The following is a 20,748-nucleotide window of genomic DNA, read 5'->3' on the forward strand; positions in this document are numbered from 1 at the left end:
ACCCTCGTTATAAAACGAAGGCATCATTTATATTTGCGTTCAAGGCCAGGCACAGCGGACGGACAGCTGAGATGAGGAGGAGCAGCTGCGATCACTTGGACCAGGAGGCATCAATAATCAGCCGCTGTCACGTGTTTGAAGGGTCCTCTCATTACTGTGCTGAAACACTACAAACAGCTTGACCTCAACTAATTAATTTAATCATTCTCAGTCTTGTTTTTATAATAAATGACAAGGAATTAAATAACAGTTATCCTTTGGATTGGAGTTCTATATTTCATGTAAACATTTCTCTCTGTTGACTCTCCAATAAATGTGATTTAGAAGTAACCTGCTCACAGAGCTGATGCTATCAGCATGAGCATGTTTTACTGGAATGGAAAAAAAAATACAACTAAGGAAAAAGTGGAGGTTGTGAGTACTGAGGTTAGACCACCAAGGAGAAGCCCAGACCACCCAAACAGATCAGAGTCCCAGACAGGGACCTCTGTGGTCAATAAACAACAACAACCTACAGTGGCAATAAACACAAAGGAGGTTATTTCAGCTCATCTGCACAATCTTCTTGCTATCATAAAATGTGAAAAAGGGAATTTTGATAACAATATGAATGCTCCTTACATCGCACAACCTTGAACTTCTGCTGAACCGGGGAAAGTCAACAGAACAGGTGGTCGCCTGGATCAGTCGGTAACCCAGACGCCCCTTCCCTGGTTGAGACTAACCAACATTGTCTGAAGACTGCTGCTGTTTTTACAATCTCATTAGCTAAGTCACTCAAGTTCAGTGTTTGTTTGGTAAAACTTGAGCAGGTCTGGCAGATCAGCAGAAAAATCTGCTCTGACAAGTCACAGACTTACTTATTGTCATAGCCTTGTGATTTATCAATGAACGCATTCATGTCTATACGTCTATACAATGATGATGCAGTTGTTTGGATAACAATGCATGTGTTGCAGAGCCTAGCGGTGCTAGCATGAGGTCATGACGGGTGTGCTACATTCTGCAGCCAGTTTTAAGGTCTGTGACTTAACCTTCACCCCCAGCAATTATGAACAACAAAACCGTTAGCAGTGACAATTTAAGGCTTAAATAATGATTGATGAGTGATATATGAAGCAGACTCTAATCCTGTGCTGGTGGGTTACTGCTGTAAACATTGAGAGGTCCTGGAAAGCAAAGAAACTATTTAACATGACAGAAATCTTGTTTTGCTGAATATAACTTTACTATCATTTAAAATACAACATGTTTAATACTTTCATACTTTAAGACATTACCTGCATGCTGTTACGTCAAAGTTGAAATATCACTCGACTCAGTCAAGTATAAACCTCATCTGCTGCAGAATCTTTGTCCTCTTGCAAAATCTTTTTTCTACATAAAAGACTGCTGTGGTGTCTTGGTTTTATACCTGCCCCTGTGAGGACCTAACTGATGGAAACAGCCCCATTCCAACATCTTAAATCCACCCAGCAGCCTCATGGAGCCTCCTCCCAGCCATAATTAACCAGGTCCCTGATCTCGTAACCAGATTACCGGACAGGGGGTGGAATACACAACCATTAAAGAGTAAACAGGACACCACTTCTCCTCTCCTCACCTACTCAATCCCCCAGTCTCCATTCATGAGGGCACTTCCATTCATGGAGGACTGAGGAGGTTGAGGAATGAGGCAAATGGAAGTTTAGCCAGTCTCCCAAAGCCAAGAGGTCACTGTGACAGTTGGAAGGAGATTGGTTTGTACTCCCTGCTCATTCTGACAGCAATCACTTACTCTGATCTCTCTCAGCCATTCAGGGTATGCAGGAGTGTTGCATCTTGAGGTTTGAGCCCACCCCAAGATGAGACGTGATGAAGAGCTTGTGTCAACATATGTTTTAATTCAGCTGGACAGAAATCAGACAGATGAAGACAGACAGGTGTGATTTAAGAAACATTTACCAGATGAATCTCAGTGGGCACTGCCTGTCAAGAGGAAAGGAGGAATGCCCGGAGCACCTCCCCTCTCCTCCTCTCTCTCCTTCACATACCCTACAAGGACAGATGTGACTGGCTACCCACTCTGTGTTTGTTAAACACTGTTCTTCCCTACTCTCCCTCTTTTCCTCTCACTCTGTCTTTCACTGTCCCAGCTCGCATGTTTTTCAGGCCTTTATAGGTGATTGCTGTGATGGGGACACAGCAGAAACGCAGAGGAATTCAATCAAAAACAAAGCGTTAATCTTCTGCTCGAAGGCCCGGGAAGCTTGTTTTAATGTGTGTTTGACAAGTTCTGCAGAGACTCAGTGTTTTGATCATTTCCGCAAAAAAAATACTTTCCAGAGACAGATCATACCTTGATGGAGGATCCGGAGGAGAGGCTAGATGTGGAGATCTTAAATGGTGTCGCTCTGAGGCCGAGGGTCAGCTCTGAAACAGACACAGACAAGATAGATTTACACAGATGTAAAACTCTCATATAACATTAAATTCAGGTGGATTAAGTCAACAGTTAGGTTGGGTTGGATGAGGATAAAACTCCAGAGGCCCAAGGAAGGCTGTGGTATCCATACTGTATGTATCTGTACTGTTGAGATGTGTGCATGGTCCTGCACTGTGTTGGTGGTAGCAATTAGTCAGTTACATAAGCTGCCACAGTGTCATAAACAATATGGACACGTCTAATGTGAGAGACAAGAAATTGTAGATGACGCCACCTTTAACATAAACAGCCTTCTTCATCGCCATGAGTATACACATGCATTCCCGTGTGACCTGCTGCCTCCTCTTCCCTCCACTTACACACATGCACAAAAGCTATATCATAAAATACAGGATTGATGCGTACCAGTGCAGCACAGTGTACATTTAAGACTCCATAGGTGCTTTTGAGGGGAACCGGAGACACAATCATAGCCTGCTCTCAGTCAGTCGGAGACAGTTAGGTTCCCAAAAAAGGAGCCCAAGACCATTAAAGCAAATTGAGCTGAAAAGAATCCGTGTGACCCTTGTGAAGGAGCACAGTGGGGCTGCCAGAATGTGTCCTAATGGTGGTTGGGGGGGGGATTTAAGGGGTGAAGAGGCTGTAACAGAATCGCACAGGTCCAGCACAAGTCTTAAATAAACTGTTTGGGTTGGAGGTCCAGATTGCTGGGAAGAGCTAAAACCTGAGACATCTTGTTTGGACAGACTGTAACAGCAGCTGAAGCAGCTTTGCTTCTGAAACGGACAAAGTTACTCACGTTTTTTTTTATGCATTACTGAGCTCTTGCTTGTACAGATTGTATGTACTGTATGTACAGTGTGCACATTATATTACAGGAAATTTGTGTTTTTGGGGGAATCACCTGCTGCTCAACGTGTTTATGAGAGAATACAGAAACTCTGATCATCAATGTATTCCCAGTCCAACACTTGATGCGGTTCTGTAAAACTTATGCACATTCTATATAGTCGTATTTAAATATTATTTAAATTAAATACTGGTACCTTTAAAGTATTTCAAATGAGTAATCATGTTTCATCTCCTGCATTATGATAACATTTTCTACCTTTTGTCGTCCACCACTGGAACTTCTTAGCAAACAACAAACTTTTTTTTTGTTATTTTGTTTTTATATTATAATTTCCAAAAGTTATATATATGTACTGCTCATCACTTAAATCTGCATCCCATATATTCTCTCAGCTTTGAGACATTACATATTTATTTGGCAGTTGCAAATGAACCGTGTTTTTTCGCGAACACATACAGTATATTGGGATTACTTTAGGTTTCAGTGTCTCGCTCAAGGAAACTTCAAGATATGAACAAGACGAGCTTGACAATTTAATCCCCTGTCTAACAATTATTAGCTCTACCAGTTGAGTACTTATCAGGTATTAACATTCAACACAGTGCATCCGAAAGTGTTAGCATGGAGCAGCATGGCAAGGAATTAACCAGGTAAATATGAGTAGATTTACTATACAGAGGTTGGTACAGAGAAACAGAAACAAGGAGAGTTTACATGAGATAATATATGCATCTGTACTTACAGTACTACATCACTGAACCACCAGATCACCACCCCGCCCCCTCTAAATGTCTTCATTTATGATCTTACTAAAGTGTCTGGGATAAATTGTAATTTTTACAGCATGTTTCACACAAAGCACTTGGTTAACAGGCTTATTCAATTGCACTATAATACAGTAACACTATTCAGTCTGGCCTGAGACAGCCAGCTGTTGTTTCTTTTGTCCTAATATACTCTCCACTGTTGACTAATGACCTCACCACCTCCACACTGCAGCTACATGCCAACTCCATAACAAATACCCTTTAGAACAACCATGCTGCTTCATATTCAACCCTAACATCTATCCCACCACGCTGTTCTTGCTTGTGCATAGTCTGACAAAAACCTTTGTCATCATCCCACCACTTGTGAACAATTCCTTGGTGCCGGTCACCTCCCACAATGACTGGGATTCCAGTGTGATCTAAGGATTGATACTGATATTATAGCAAAAACATAAAGTAGCTAAACTAAGATTCATAACCGCCAAAACACAGTGGATATACAGAGCTTCAAAAAGGTCGATATAATGAAGTTTCACCGAAAAAACACGGTGCATTGAGAGGTTAAAATCAAATAAACACGAGAAATTAGTGTTCATTTTCACATTAAAATTCTCATTTAAAACATTACAACATTTTGCTCATGCTCAGCAGGTTAATTGAGCACTGAGTGAGCTACAGCATGACCGCTTCCTGTTGCTGTTGATGCTCCTACCTGCTCTCTGCCCCAGAGTGTTAGTTGTGATGCGTGGTGTCATGGTGGTGATGGGTACAATGTTGGTCCTGGGGGAGGATGTGGTGGTGCGCCCATCCTTTATCTCGATGGTAAGGAAAGTCTTCATGTCAGGGTCTTCCTCTCCCTGGGTGACCTGCTGTCCAGCTGCTCTCCCTGGGGTCCTGTCTTCCTTTGAGTTACTGGAGGCGTGCACATCCTTTTCAGCTGGATGCCTTGTACCGCCCATGGAGTTCTGGGATTGGCTAACTGAAGACAGAGGTTTGTTAGCCACACCCCTTGGCTGAGGTGTGGCCTGACTCTGGGATGCACTTCCAGAGGTGTGAGATGTGAAGTCCACACGTGGCCTTGCTGGCCTGTCTCCAGATGTGCTGAGTGATGCTGCTGTTTGTGTAAACAGCTCAGTAGCTCTGGAGAGACGCGTCTGGCCGCCGCTGCTGGAGGCGGCCCCGTTCCTCTGGGGAGTTTTCTTCAAAGCTGGGACATTTAGGCTCTGACTGGGCTCTGTGAACTTGCGCATCCGATCCCGTACAGAGTTGGTACGGTTGAATTGTTCCACTTTAACATCTTTCTTCTCAGGTGCTGTAAAGACATAATTCAGAAGGGGAGGTGAAATCACAGAATAGCTCTCAAAATAACTCAAAAGCCCAGATCCTTTCAACTATTCAGGCTGAATTTCTCACACTTCAGTGGTTAATATCTTGCTCTCATCCTGCTCTTCCCCTCCTCCCTGGCGAAAGCCCTCCACAAATCCCATTCCTCTTTTCCTCCTCTCTCTAGGTTTTTTTCCACTCCCTTTATTTTGCCTGACTTAACCTCCCCCACTTCACCATCTTTCAGTTTCTATTTTTTTGGACTTTTCAGGACATGTTTCTTCAACTCGTCAATTTTTTTACATTCTCTAATCCTTAATACTGCCAGATAATGTGTACAAAGCTCATGCTTTGGCATAGAAACTCAAAATGGAAAAAACGCAAGTGATTGGAAGAGATTTTCAATGAGGTCATGCTCAATGGAAAAAAAGATGTGCTGCTCTATGAGAAAACCATAGTTTATAGTACAGTGGACACAGCAGAAGGAACTGTCTGGTAGAAAGAAAGAAAACAGTGCATACTATAACAGCTGTCTCTCCTGTGATTGGCCCTATACGGTCTTGTTTCCAGACAATGAAGTCTTCCATGCTATGAACCATCTGGTGTGATATTATCACACACTCTAAAGTTCCCCTAATCAAGATGACAAATGCAATGAACAGTCCATAAACGAAACCAAATAAATCTGTCTTCTGAGTATTGAGTTTGAGGGTTGCAACCAAGTCATACACTCTCAATTTGGGAACAAATTGAGACCATTTTCATTTATGATTCCTGTATGTTTTTTTTTTTATTTTTGTACATGTAACTAGTCTATAAAACACCAGAAAATAGTGAAAACAAATGCCCATCTCAATTTTCCAGAGCCCAAGGTAACATTAATTATGTTGTTTTTTTGTCAAATCAACCGTCCCAAACCTAATCGTCAGTCAATAATGATTAAAAAATTAGAAAAGCAGGAAACCCTCTCATTTGACTGGAATTTGTGATGTTTTTCTTAATAAATATAGATAAAATAACTATCAAAATTGTGAATGATAACATCAAAAATTCAGCTCTAATATACCTGGAATAGATTCTTACCAGAATCCTTTGCCTTGCCATGAGGGACGGGCAGATCGCTGTTAACTGTTATCTAAGAAAGGAAAAAATAACAATTAAACATGACAGAATGATCAGTAGAGGAAGTACAGGAGATAAGGGGTTAAAATGCACTGTGCGTGGATTGACAACCACAGAGCTCCATATTTAACAGGGCAGCAATGTGCATTCATGAGGGGCAGGAGTCTGCATGGATGGCTGTGGTGACAACCACATACACACACAACCCTAAATACAGAATTGACGGCTGGTGTTTTCATTATGTAACATTTGTGTTTGGAGTAAAGCAGTAGGCCTCTGTTCTTTTTTTGGCAGAGGGGCCATGATGGGCCCCAGAATGTTTACATTACTTTCAGAAGACTGAGCATCGGCGTATATAGCAGGGAACAATAAAAGAAACTCGGGGCCAGCCTTGGGTAAACACATTTAGAGGTACGACACTATGGCGTCATGGTGACCTGAGCCCAAAAAATGGGAGCTATTACTTAACAGTGAGTGCAGTAAGAGCAGCTCTGTGTGTGTTTTTGTGCTCTGTGCTGGAGGATGAAAAGAAACAGAGTCTTTGGCCCATAACACTGTCTATCCCTCTCTGACAGCAGGTGAGGCTGACATACCGCTGAGGTGAAACAGAGACACCCAGGTGCATAGTTTGTTTGTGTCGCCAAGTAACAAGAGTTAAACAGCACCTAACACAAGCTCGGCATTGTGTGTTTATGGATGCCGATGTGACCTGGAGGAACAGAGTGTTGGGAAAGAAAGGGAGAGATTGGACTGTAGGTGTATGTGACTGGTGCTATGTGGCTCAACACCCCACTCTAGTGGGGCAGTTTTTATAAACACTATTGTAATGTTGCTATTCAGCTGGCCCAAACTTTTTTAATATACAGATGAGTGGAAAATTAAAAGAAAAATTCATTAATGAGCTTCAATGTTTAATAAAGGTGTTTCACTCGGTTGAGATATGGACTCAAAGGTCTAAATGCTTCGCTCATAGAAACTGAGGACAATCTCCCAGGTTTCGTGATTAAAACTGGGTGGAAACAATTAAAGAGTTTTTTTAAAACTGCATTTTAAAACTAATCCAAAGTCTTTAGTGCAGACCTTCATATTTGGGCAGTGACATACAGTTCAAATAACTACCATGCAGTTAGAAATCTCCAGACTGCAGTGGATGGAGATCTCTGATTGTCTGGTATCGTGAGACGAGTTGAGATATGGTCAAACCTTGATCATTTTCATACTTAGACTCAGTGATCCCCTCATACACTGAGTTTGTTGTGTTTTTCTGCTCATTTATTCAAGTTTTTCATGAATTTATCACATCCAGCCCCAAAGGCAACAGGTATTCATCTGATACAAAGATTGTATACATTACCTTTTGTTTCAGAAAGTCGGTTTTCCCCTTGGCAGTGCCATTGAGCAAGATCTTTTCAGGATCTTTGCGAGATAAGACAGTCCCATCCTGCTGATCCTGGTTGGTGCTGCAGTCCTTGCTGGACTGAGCCTTGAGGTCGGTTGGACCCTGTTTTCTGCTATCGCTTTCTGAATCTGTGCTGTAAGCTGAGCCACTCGTGACTGCCTCCACTTCCTCCGCTGGACCCCTCTCTTCAGAGGACATACTCACACTTTGGTCGGATGTCCCCGAGTCTGTTCGTTTTCTTGACAACAGCCCAACACTGTCTGAAGCCCCAGAGCCCAAACGGAGTCTGACACCAGAATCTGAGACATCTGAGCCCAGTCTCTGCCTGACGTAGGACTGGGAGCTGATGCTGCGCTCTGATGCCCCAGAGTCTAGCCGGCCGCGATGGGAGGAACCCTGGCTCCTGTCTGAGGCTCCAGAGTCCAGCCGGGCTCTGTAGGCCGAGCCCAGACTCTTCTCTGGGGCCACAGAATCCAGATTGTACCTGGAATGCACTGAGGTCCCACTGCGGTCTGACGCTGTGGAGTCTGACCTTTGACGGTGTGACAAGACCAGGTCAGGCTCTGCTGTCACAGCTTCTCTCTGAGGCTGAATGAGCAGAGGTCCAGAGTCATCATCCTTCGCCAGGTGGTCCAGAACCAACACCATGCCTGAGTTGGAACCTGAAACAGAAAAAAACTATTGTAAGATGAGCAAATTACACTAAACTACGACCTCCAGTTGTCATTCCTTTAGTTGTTTTCCATCAGCAGTTAACTAAATTAATCAAGGTGTTGCTAAATGTGAGTAAAGGAAGTAGCAGTAGGTGACGTTAGAGATTGAAAACAAGGAAATTAAATACTTCCATGGGTCCTGGAGCCCCAAGAGAGGCCTGGCTAGAAAATCTCACTTGGGATCACAGAGGAGGCACGTGGAGACATGAGGGGATGAAGGAATTTCCTCCAGACTGGCCTCAGTTCCTGAGCAAGATTTGTGAGATTGTGTTGGTGGATGTGCGTAAAGGAGAAGGAGGGGTCATAAGTGGAGAGACGGAGCATGTGGCACAGCCATAGGTGGTAAGCAAGTACAAGAAGTCAAGGAGGAAGTGGGGGTGAAGTAGAGACCGGGACAAGTACTTCCCCTCTCCTCCATTCAAGTTCCCTCACTGCTCCTTCTCTCCGCAGGAAACCACACTCCAAACAACACAGCGGCGCCCACATCCTCCCCCTGTGATAGTCTCTACCTCCAACACCCTCATGGTGCTCTCCATGATGGAATATCTGAGGTTGTGTACGTACCGCAGATAAGGAAAATGGAGCAAACCAAAAGTGTATCGGGTTCCCACATCACACGTATGCACAGAGGCATGAAATCACTTCAGTATGACCTGTGCTTAAACCAACTCTGCAACCAAATAGGGTTCACCGAGTATGTGCGCCTGTCATTTACAAACCAAATCAAAGAGGGATTGCAGTCTGACTGGAGACAGCCGCAGCAATATCGTCCAACGTTCAGCAAGCCAAGATCAAAGGTGGACATTCACAGCTTCATTTAAAGCAGCTGATTGTTCTTTACTCGTTATTGTGTAACACAGCCTCCAAAGAAGATGTTCAACACACTGTTCACAATCAATTTATGTATTGCAGCATGTTGTTAATTTAACAGAACAGATGATTATGTAATATGGACTGAGTAGAAAAGGTGATTAAGATCCACAATTAGGACAATAAATGGCTGTTATTCTCACATGTGACACTATGAATAGACCAGTAGGCAGCAGAGGGTATCATGTAATGACGCACTCACTCAACCCAAACTCAATTACTGCTCAACTGTAACCAAAATGAGAGCCAAAACACACGGTTTCTGTTATAAACTCTCACGTTATTGTTCACGTTTTTGTCATTGGGGAAAATGGTCATGTCCATTGTGTAGCCATTTCTGGGAAAATCCCTACTGCTACTGGATAATGAGAGGCTTGCTTTTTGCTTGAAAATAGCTACAAAAGCACTTCTGCTGCAATTCAATATATAGAGCACAAACAAAGGCCAACCAAGGGTTTTCTTTATACTTCTTTCATACTGAAGCAGTGACCTAAGGACCGCTTGCGTTTGTCCTGAATGCGACGGGGTCAACACAAGTTTTTCAGCTTTGCCTGCTGATGAGCTGGGCTTAACATCTCATACAAGCTGTTGCTTTTCATAACTATGACAAACATATGCTAAGTTGTAAAAAAAAAAAAAAAAAAGATGCAGAGGTGCTTTGAGCTAAATCGTAACATCTGGACGCTAGACAAAAATTCAGTGGATAATCACAATCATTAGGATTCATCCTCTGGGGAATATGAATGTCTGGGCAAAATGTTGAGCCAGTCCGTCTAATAGGTGTTGAGATATTTCATGGGAAAATGAAAAGTTGGATCTGCTGGTGGCACTGGATAAAAAGTGACACAATGACCAAAGTCCTTGGGGTGTTATGGACATGTGTACCACATTTCATGACAATCCATACAATAGCTATTGACATATTTCAGTCTAGACCAAAGTGGTGGACATGTTACGAACATGGCCACTTTTAGTCACAAAAGCTGAAAATCCTGTTAAACAGTTGGTATACCAGAGACTTGTGTGGCAGTATCGTTGCAGAATTGGGCTACATGCAACAATAATAACATGACAAAAACACGACGGCCTTGTATAAAGGTTAATACACAAGATACCCCTGTGCTCAGTAGTCCATGCTGTACATGACTTTGTGTATGAAACTGGCATCCGTGTCAAACTTGTTTCGCTCTTTTGGGAAGTCGATGGATAAAGCACATTCCACTGACAGTCTCAGCAAACATTTCATTTCCTAAATCACAGCCTTACCAGTTACAGTTTGCACTAGAATGCAGTATGGCTAGACACATGGTCATTGAGTTAAAGCTTGTAAATGTACTCTTTTTTTGGGTATGTGAGATGGAGGTATGAGTTTGTGCAATGTTCAAAGACCAGAAAGAACCAATCTTCCAAGTTAATCTCTTATTTTCTGCCACTTCACTAAAAAGACAATCACACCTTCAAGAACCACCAGTGCACCCTGCATACACTCTCCTGTCCCAACCACAAACGTCCTGTTTCTTTGTTGATTGGCGCCTTTCCCTTTGCTTTTGGATGGTGGTCTTTTTTGTTGACCCTAGCTTCACCCCGGTTTAAATTGTAAGGCCGGGATAAATCAGGAACAGTGGGGAGTGTCTCTGCCACGTCAAGTGGGCCTTAGTTCTGTTCTGGTATCAGCTATATTTTTAGCAGAGGTGTGGCCGTTGGGTTTCCCTCTTTTGCTTCCCATAACCCCACCACCAACTCCAGGTCCATGAGAAGGACACTAAGTGCCAAGTCCAGAGCAGACCAGGCCTCACAGAACGACATTATTATGGCCATGAAACTCACACCAAGTTTAGGTCAGTGAGGACCAGGTTTAAATGAAAGAAGAGAAACACTTTCATCTTCAACCATGAATGGTCTAAGTTAAATTTGGTATTCTACATGCAAAAGATTGTCCAAATAATACTTTGTACATAAGTGTTTAAATTGGACAAACCATTTTATGACTTGTCAACAATGCATTTTTGTCACTTTACAAGCTATTCATGTCAGCTTCGTGCCTGCAAAGTTTCAAGTATTCAAGTAAAGGAAGTGCATTCATTCCCTCCTGAAGGCTCGCATTCATGCCATTTTATTAATGGCTGAAGTAACAGAGTGGTTAATGAAATTACTTCACACTTAAGAAGCCAAAGTCATTGAGTCAGAGCCTGTGAGTGACTCCAAACAGTTAATAAAGTTAGATGAAGGAGCTTAAAGAGCCTGAACTAATATGACCTCCTGACTGCCACCTCGGGAGAATGACTCCTTTGGCTGACTGTTTTAACAAGTGGTTGAGAGGAAACTGCATTAAGTGGGGTGTATGCAGCCACAGGTACACGCAACAGAGGTGATCAGTGCTGTATTTATTACCGCCTTCCCAAACTTGACCTGTAGGTGAACGTTTACAGTATATGGGTCAATGACGTATAAGGATTTGGAACAACTCAATTGTAGAATAATAAAAAACAAGCATATCTAATGCAGTAGTTCAAACATTCAGAATGTTGTGTACCTGAAGATCCATATTATACATTTGAAATTAAGTAATTTTAGTGTTTTTTTTCAAGAATAATTGGCACTGGCCTTTAAAAAAGTCATGTGGTGCGACCATGATTCATCTTGAAATAAATCAATATACTTAACATGCTTCACATCTTTTTTTACAAGTTTTCAGTAATATAAAGTGTTTGGAAACAAAGTATTTGCATTTTTAAACATTTTTTGTAAATGATGATCTTTTATTTATATAAGATATTTCAAGATGAATCATGGTCGCACCACATGACTTTTTTTTCAGGCCAGTGCCAATTAATCTTGAAAAACCCCCACTAAAATCACTTTCAAATTGTAATATGAATTTTCAGGTACACAACATTCTGAATGTTTGAACGACTGTATTAGATATGCTTGTTTTTATTATTTAAAATTGAGTTGTTGAAAATCCTTATACGTCATTGACCCATATACAAGATTTTCAGCATTCCCAAGAGTGTGGTAAACATGGCCCAAGTGTGAGGGTGTCCTTTAATTTAAAGAGCAGACACATGCAGTTTGGTGCTAAATGAGTGTTTCTCACCTATACTCTGCAGCTCTCTGCTTTGTTGTGTCTGCTGGCCACGTAACTCCCGGATCGGAGATCTGGTATGCTCTTGCTCACCGCGACTCTCCCGCTCTTTCTCCTGTAAAAAAAAATATATATATCAGCTTCACAGCCACCATGGTCTTTAATTTATTGGGTCTTCAGTTATTTCTTAGAGACAGCTGCTGATGAAAACATCACTTCTACAATCATATGGTTGAGGTCAGCTAGTGATCACAATAGCCTTGTGTTGGAGGGTCAAGTTCAATATCCCTCAAAGAGAGTTCACCATGATGAGCAACAAGCATGGCCAGCTGGAAAAGTAAAGATCTGTTTTCTTTTCTCTTGTGCAGGCCTGAGAGAGAGAGAGAGAAACCCTGAGTGCCAACACATATATACATTTAGAGCACAATTTAATAGCTGCTCCTTCAATATTACAAAATTCAGCACTCTCTGCAGCACTCTCGTCTTTTATCTGCACTGATAGAGGAAAGTCACAGTAGGGAGCAGATCCTGAAGGAGAGGCAGCAGTGTTTTTGGCACATGGAGAGGAAACGGGAGAGGTGTGGAGGGGGGATAAGATGTGGATGCCGGCACTACTGTTGGGCCTCTTGTGCTTGACCTTGAGCTACTCCACAGGAGAATCAGCTGCACAAATAAGGCCTCTGAGCATGTGCGCACATACACATAACCCTGCACACTCTTCAAAATCACTCCCCCACATATTCTTAATCCATAATACTCTGCAGGCTTCCAACGTTTTCTATTAAAAGAGCAAAAATCTTGCATGTGGAGCTTCAGGTGGTATGCATCATTCTCTACATGAACTGTAGCACATGTAATCTCCTTCAAGGTGGTGGACAAGAATAGTCAAGAATAGACAAAACGATTGGGTGTATACTTAAAAAAACATACAAGAGATGATCTTACAGAAAATGTAATACCTACACCAGATTTACAACCTACAATTACATCAAAAAAGCTTCTGAAAACACATTCAAAAGCTTTCAAGCAAGCAATGAAAACAGACGCACACCCAACCACACAATCACATGTTCAGTTTGCCGAGTGTAAACAACATTATCCAAGAACAAGAGACTGGTGCAGTTATCAGCAGCAGCAGTAGTGTGAAAATCTTATAAATCACAACTTTGTGTTTTAAAAGGCTTTTAATCAATCCAGTGTGATCAGCGCTGGCAGAGAGTTAAACACAAAGTCAGCTTGAATTGAAACACGAATGAGAGGCGGAGGTGAGAAAAGGACTCAAGGCTTTCTGCTCTGTTGACTGTGACCTAATCCACCTTGAGCAGATTACAGTGCAAAGCCGTTCAATCACACTCAGAGAAAATGTAATCAGACATGAAGCGGCAACACAAACAGGAAAGGTGAATCTCCAACGGCACTGTTCGGGTTATAAACACACATGGTTAAATGTGTCAAATAATGTATTTTGTGGTTAAAATCATTCAGGAGAGGTCTATCTGTGATGGTGAAAGACAAACAGTTTCTTCAAAAAGGCTAAAAGGTAGAAAAGCTAGAAAACTGAAATACTTCACATGACATTACAGCAATATAAATCTACACAGAAGGTGCTCCGGTGTAATTTTTATCACGTCTTTCGCTTTTTTTGATATGGAGCCAACCATGTGTGGCAGTGCAGATTCTGGGGCAAAATAAGTCTCCAGTCTGCAGCAGTGCAATGATTGGTTGATTAATTAATTAGCCCATCGACAGAAAATTCATCAGCAACTATCTTGATAACCGAAAAATTTGCTGGTTGCAGCTTCTCGAACATACTGTTGTGTGTCATTCATGATAATAAACTTACCATCTTTCAATTTTGAACTCTTGAACAGATATATATAGACAAGCTCTAAGAAATTATTAATTAATTATTATTATTAAATTGGACATTTTTCACTATTTTCTGACATTTCATAGACAAAACCATTAAGTGAGAGAATTGTCGGCAGATTAATTGACAATTTAAATAATCATTAGCCGAAACCCTAATTTCCAGCTTTTCAAGACAGTGGTAATGTAAATGTTCAACAGACGTGCCTTAGTGGAGCGCTAGAAATCTTTGGAATGCTCCTTTAATGACTCATTACAGTCTGATGAGTTTGGAAGGACACAAATAGGCTTTTGCAACAACACAAAAGACTGAAGGCACTACAGAGTAATAATGCAAGTGGTCACACACAAAGGGCACCTCCTTCTAAGTGGAGTTACTCAATCAAAGAGTCACAAGGGGAGAAAATTGTGTTTGAGCCATAAACACAATTAGAGAGAACTAGTCTTTCCTCACCCGCCCTCCTCTCTCCTGCCTCTATCAGGAGTGAGACAGACAGCCATCATTTCACAGCTCCCACCAAACCACAGGGAACATATTTCTCACAGACAGTGAGGCAAAGGGGAAAAAAAGGGGGAAGATAAAGTGGAACTGGAGACTCAAACCAGAGCTCGGGACCCGCTGCCAACCACCATGCTGTCATTAGTGGCTTCCCTCTGGCACTGACAGTCGAAACCTGACGGAGTGGAACCAACACTGACACCGTCCCACTCCAACGCTCCTGCGAACCACTCATCCCATCTGGCCTCAGGAGCCTGTTTGTGTCAAGACTATAACTGCGAAAGACTCACACCCATAAACACAAAAACAGCGATTGTCCTCTCTTGTGACCGCAGCAAGGCGTGGACCATCTGGACTCCTCTGAACCCACAAAAAAACAACAACAATGAGGATGAGGTTCAGACAGAGGGTCAGGCCGAGCCAGCGCTGAGGCTCACACCTCCCTCACCAACCGGTTCAGACAGCTGAGATCAAGTACAATTTAACGCGCTGGGTTTCAGACCTCCAGTTTTCCATGCAAGTTAAATCCATCACTGCACTGGTGAGGTCAGAATGAGAGGGTCTTCCATGCCTCCACGTGGAATAGAGACAAGGGACCTGGCGGCTCTTTTTCCATTACTGCAGCCTGAGGAGCCACACGCTCGGCTCACTTCCAATAGCTGAAACACAGTAGCTGGAATGAAGTAGCAATCATCTCTGTATCACACACACAGTCTAGAGTGAGGGAACCCGCAGAGAAGCTCAAGCCCTGAGCCTCATTCCCATTTTTACTGACTGCACATCACCACATGCCAATCTAAGTTTACTTTCTGCTGCTGGTCTTTTTTTTTTTTTGTCTTCACTTCAGCACGCTTTCCCAATCCACTCGCCTCCACAATCCGCAAAACCTTCGCTGCTATTGCAAATACTGGCTCTGGTTCTGACAATTAAACTGCTCTTTCCTCAGGTCTTGTCTCACAACTTATTTATGATGAAATCAGAAGACAAACAAGACTGTCTGGAACTGCAATACCCCCCCCCCCCCAGCCTACCTGAGCTCTCCCAACACACCTACACCAAACCCCCATAGAGACTACAGGTTTACAGCTTATAGGGTTAAATCATTAAATACATTTATGACAAGCTTTAAATGTTCAAAATCCCTCTTTAATTTGATGTGGCATCCTTATTAAGTAATGAATGCGTCATCTACAATTTAAAGATAAAAAAAACTGTCAGCTAAAATGAACGAAAAAAACAATCTAACTCAGCAATAAACCAATACTTACACAAACCTGACAGGTAAACCCAGAGGCAGACACGATCCATTCTTCAAACTGCCAGAAAAACAAGCACAGACTGATGAGTAAAAGGTGTCTAAATGGCTTTTCAGTGCCACACAGATAAAAAGTAACCACGAGGAGCGTTTGGTGTGTGACACAGGACAGAAGGAGAAAAAGAATGACATTTACCTCTTAACTAGCTGGACTGCCTCTCTCTCTCTCTCTCTCTCTCTCTCTCGCTCAATAACGTCAGGACGTCCGTAACTCTGCCGCTCTACTCCCTTAGCCACATCATACACACACTTACACACATGCAAACCACCACACACCCACACACATAATACCAACAAGCCACTCCCTTGACTTCCCCTCCCTCCCATTCTGTCTCCACAGGGATCTGACCCCCCCCCCCCCCCCCCCCCCCCCCCACACCCCACACACACACACACACACACACACACACACACACAGGTTAAAGGGTTGCCTGGTGGACACATTAACTTCTGACACACTCTGCCTTTGTGGTGACCTTGATTTTGTTCACTTGTTTTCATTTCTTACTGCTGTATTACTTGAGAGAGGAAAAAGAGATATTGTACTGTAAAGAATTTTATTTAAATTTTTTGATATTTGGTTTGAAATCACGAATAAAGAGCCTTTTTTTCTTATAGACACATACATATAATTTAAGGTATTTTAAGCATTTACAGTACGGTTTCACCAAATGATCAAAAGGAAACTTTTACTGTACCTCAGCTTTCCCTGCATGTCATGTCATAAACTTCTAATGGGTGTTGGGCTGGTAAAATTACAGATCAGCAGCTACCATTAATCCACTAATTAAACACATAATTCCCTTATTTTCACTCTGAAGTTATTTTTTTTGTTTTTTTTACATTGTATCACACAGTCACTTGAACTGGGGTTTATTTCAAGCTGCTGGCAGCATACAGACATTGGATGTTGTGTATGTGTGTGTTTGGCTGCTGTGGACGCCTATCTGGGACCTCCATCTGCCACAGGGACAATTGCACTCAGCTCAAAGAGATCCGCTGCTGTGATGTGAGTGGAAGGAGCCCTGCTGCTGCTGGCTGATGTTTTTTTTGGCCGCATCCCCATTCCAGCGCAGACTACACTGCTTGGGCACAGCTGGTGGGCTGCCTGTCTGTCTGTCCGAACGCCCCCTCTTCGCCTCTCCTCTCCCTCTTCACCATCACCCCTCATCTATCACACCACCTGTGGCTCACAACAGTGCTGCCGTACTGCTCAGCTGTCTTACCGGAAGTGAGGTAAAAAAGGCCTGAATGTTAGCGCATCCTGTGATGCCAACATGCTATCATCACTTCCTATCCAAGGAGAACGCACGCAGACACGCACACAAAGGAATGCATGCAAGCGTAGCACAGGCTGCAACAGACAATAGCGCCGATACTAACAGCCTTTTCGTTTCTCCTCTCTTGTATAAATTTCGCAAGACCCACCAGAACTTTGATAATGTGACTGATTGTATTTTCCTTTAAAGCGTAAATACAGTAGGTGCTCCTCCACTTCCATCACTCAAAAGGCTTGTAACAAAAACAGTGACCGCATACAGTAAGAATTAACTTTGTTTTTCTCTCCATAGAAATCTCATTCACTGGAAACAGAGCATTAATCCAAAAAAAAAAAAGATTAAACACATAAGATAAGATAACATCTGGCCCCTGGCAAAGTCTTATGTCTTCATTTTCACTTCAACGACCACACAACTCAATCTGGTCAGGATAAAACTTTAGTTCCACTGAAAACAAAGTGCTGTTGTTGTCCACTAGAGGGCCAGCCAACCGAGAGAGACATCAGAATTTTAAAAAGTGACTGCAGAGGCATTCAGAGAGGTGTGATGGTGTGAAAATGCAGTAACATCATTAAAATGCCTATAAAATCTAATTAAATGCAATTAAGGGTAGTTAAAATCTTTAAATCTCTGGTTATTCTCACACACCTTCACTCTGTTTTGTTTCATTTCAGCATATCTGCTTCACAGATATATGTGTGCACAATGGGAAATTGTCAAAAACAATTTACTGTCATCAATAAACACCAGGCCCAGAGTACATTTTTTTGTCCTCATACATGGTCAAACCTGAATGAGGATGTAAAAAACAAAAAAGAGAAACAAAAAACACACATTTCTTGCTACATGGCAGCCGAGGCTTGTGTGCTTGTGTGCGTGTGTGTGTATGTGGAGTTGCCACATTCATGACACAGTGTATGTGACTCAAGTCACAATGCTTGTTGTTGTTTGCTGCATTCTTCATTGTGGCGACGGAGAAACCTCAGCGGTTACTGTTGCCATGCAGGCAAACTCGGCAGCCGCAAATTGGTGTGTGCTCGGTTCAGTTTTGCTAATGGAGGCTGACTTGAAACAGTTTGGCCATCAGTTGAAACGGGGACGTGAGGACTATATCAGCGTAATTCTGGAACATTAAGTAATTTGTGCATTCATTCATCACGCTGATTTCTCCATTAACTCTGCTGTACTCACCCCAGTTCCCATGTTGCTCTGGAGCTCAACGTTCTCTGGCTCTATGCAGCGTCCGGGAATTTTACCTCTCTCCACAGCCCCTACACACACACACACACACACACACACACAGACACACACACACACACACACACACACACACACACACACACACACACACACACACACACACACACACACACACACACACACACACACACACACACACACACACACACACACACAGTAATACTTTGTATCATTAATCGAGATCATTTGATCAAATGAGGATGTGAGCAAACAAAGAGTTGAGGTGACAGATGACAAGCAGTGATTCTCAAAGTGGGGTCCAGGAACCCCCAGGGGTCCTTGAAGGGGTTCTAAGGGGTCCCCAGGAAAAAGGGGAATAATTTATTTTCATTATAATTTTATCCATAAGTAACACAATGACAGAATGTGTGGCTATTTTAGTCATGTGCTTCATACACGTTCTGTAATAAAACATCTAGAAGCAAAAATCTTGTCAGATGGGGGACACTGGGACAAAACCTTATCAAATGGAGTCTGTGGTCTAAGTTGTTTAAGTTTAGGGGTCCTTGATGTGAACATTTTTTAGAACCACTGATCTAAGATGTCCTTTTGTGGTTCCGTACAGCAGGAGATGACAGTAGTGTATGTGTGTCTATGTGTGTGTGTGTGTGTGTGTGTGTGTGTGTGTGTGTGTGTATCACCCCGTCCATGCATCACAGTGATGCAGAGTGACGGGGGCCTCACACAGTCCAGACAGCGCTAAGGAATGACAAGAATCCACTATCTGATCCAGTATCATAGATCTAGGTAGTTAGATCTGCCTGAGAAACTATGGCAACCACAGACTGACAAACACTAGCAAATACAAGTCCTGTATGACCAACTTATAATCAATACGCATAAAGAAGTGCAGTAGTTCATCAATATGTTTGAAGTTTTTACCTTTAATTTTAGCGCCCTCATCAGGCCAATCATTGTCAGGAATTAAATATTTCATCTTCCTAGTTTGATTAAGACTCAAACAGTGTTTTCTAGAAAATAACATAATGTCTAGAATACTGAGGTAAAATGTTTGATATTTGCTTTTATTGTCCTGTATGATTAATTATTTTACTTTGCACTGATTGATAAATGTTTTGTCTGTCAATCGAAAAATAATAGTCTTTTCAAATGAAAAACATTTATAGTACCCTCATAAGACATACAGACATTTTATCAAACAGCTGGACTCACCTTGCAGCTGTTCATCCCTGATCTGTCGGATGGCTGCTCGGATCATTTTCCTCTCCTCGTACTCGCTGGCAGTACGGAGCTACAAGCAAACACACACAGACGCTCAGACCACAAGCACCAACAAGCACAATTTAAGATGTCAATGCTCTTACATTTAATGATTTTCATTCCTTTATACTCACCATTGTTGTGAGCTCATCAATGTCTTGGATCGATTGCAGTTTGCCTGATAAGACATCCAAGGTGTCGCTGGATTCTGACCTGAGAGAGAGACAGAGACAGCAAAGTGGTTATAAACATCATCATTATGTCTGAGCATCAGACAAGTTCAAAACTGTTTGTCTTCACTGACTCTAATGTGACACCTCTTTCTGCATGTACTGTTTTCTTGGCTGTAAGAAATGCCATCAGAGGAAACACGAGCATCAAGGATGGAAAAAGTGATACTGTGGCATGACGGATTTGACAGCAGTGACACACAGCGCCTGAAAGACTCATCCTCCCTCATTTCAGCCTCACATTTCTCCATTTCAATGCCTTTGGTTTCTGTTACTCATATGCTCCTCCAGTTCCTATCATTATCCTCACTTTCCTCCCGTCATTGGTCTTAAAGGATGTGTGGCACGTTGAAGTGGAATATTTCACATTCCTGCTCTGAGAGGCACGGGATAATACAACTTTCAGACGGGTTTTTGTTCGTGTGGCTAACGTGTGTACACGTGCATGCCACTGCAACAGCAGGTATGCTTCTCCCAAGCAACTTCAGTGAAGCAGTTCCTTTGTTTTTGTAAC

The 20,748-nt window shown here is 42.4% G+C and overlaps 1 protein-coding gene across 1 annotated transcript in view; it reads right to left on the reverse strand.

Moving 5' to 3' along the window:
- Positions 1-20,748, reverse strand: part of smtnb (smoothelin b) — a 49,352-nt gene that overhangs the window by 12,403 nt on the left and 16,201 nt on the right. The window contains exons 3-10 of the mRNA XM_062417665.1: positions 20,139-20,205; positions 19,957-20,035; positions 18,715-18,794; positions 12,573-12,675; positions 7,848-8,554; positions 6,455-6,506; positions 4,761-5,360; positions 2,339-2,412 (exon numbers count right to left, since the gene is read on the reverse strand). Of these exons, the coding sequence (XP_062273649.1) occupies positions 2,339-2,412; positions 4,761-5,360; positions 6,455-6,506; positions 7,848-8,554; positions 12,573-12,675; positions 18,715-18,794; positions 19,957-20,035; positions 20,139-20,205 (1,762 nt within the window). The remainder of the gene's footprint in view (positions 1-2,338; positions 2,413-4,760; positions 5,361-6,454; positions 6,507-7,847; positions 8,555-12,572; positions 12,676-18,714; positions 18,795-19,956; positions 20,036-20,138; positions 20,206-20,748) is intronic.

This window comes from Scomber scombrus, chromosome 4, assembly GCF_963691925.1.
Source record: "Scomber scombrus chromosome 4, fScoSco1.1, whole genome shotgun sequence".
NCBI classification, from domain to species: Eukaryota; Metazoa; Chordata; class Actinopteri; order Scombriformes; family Scombridae; genus Scomber; species Scomber scombrus.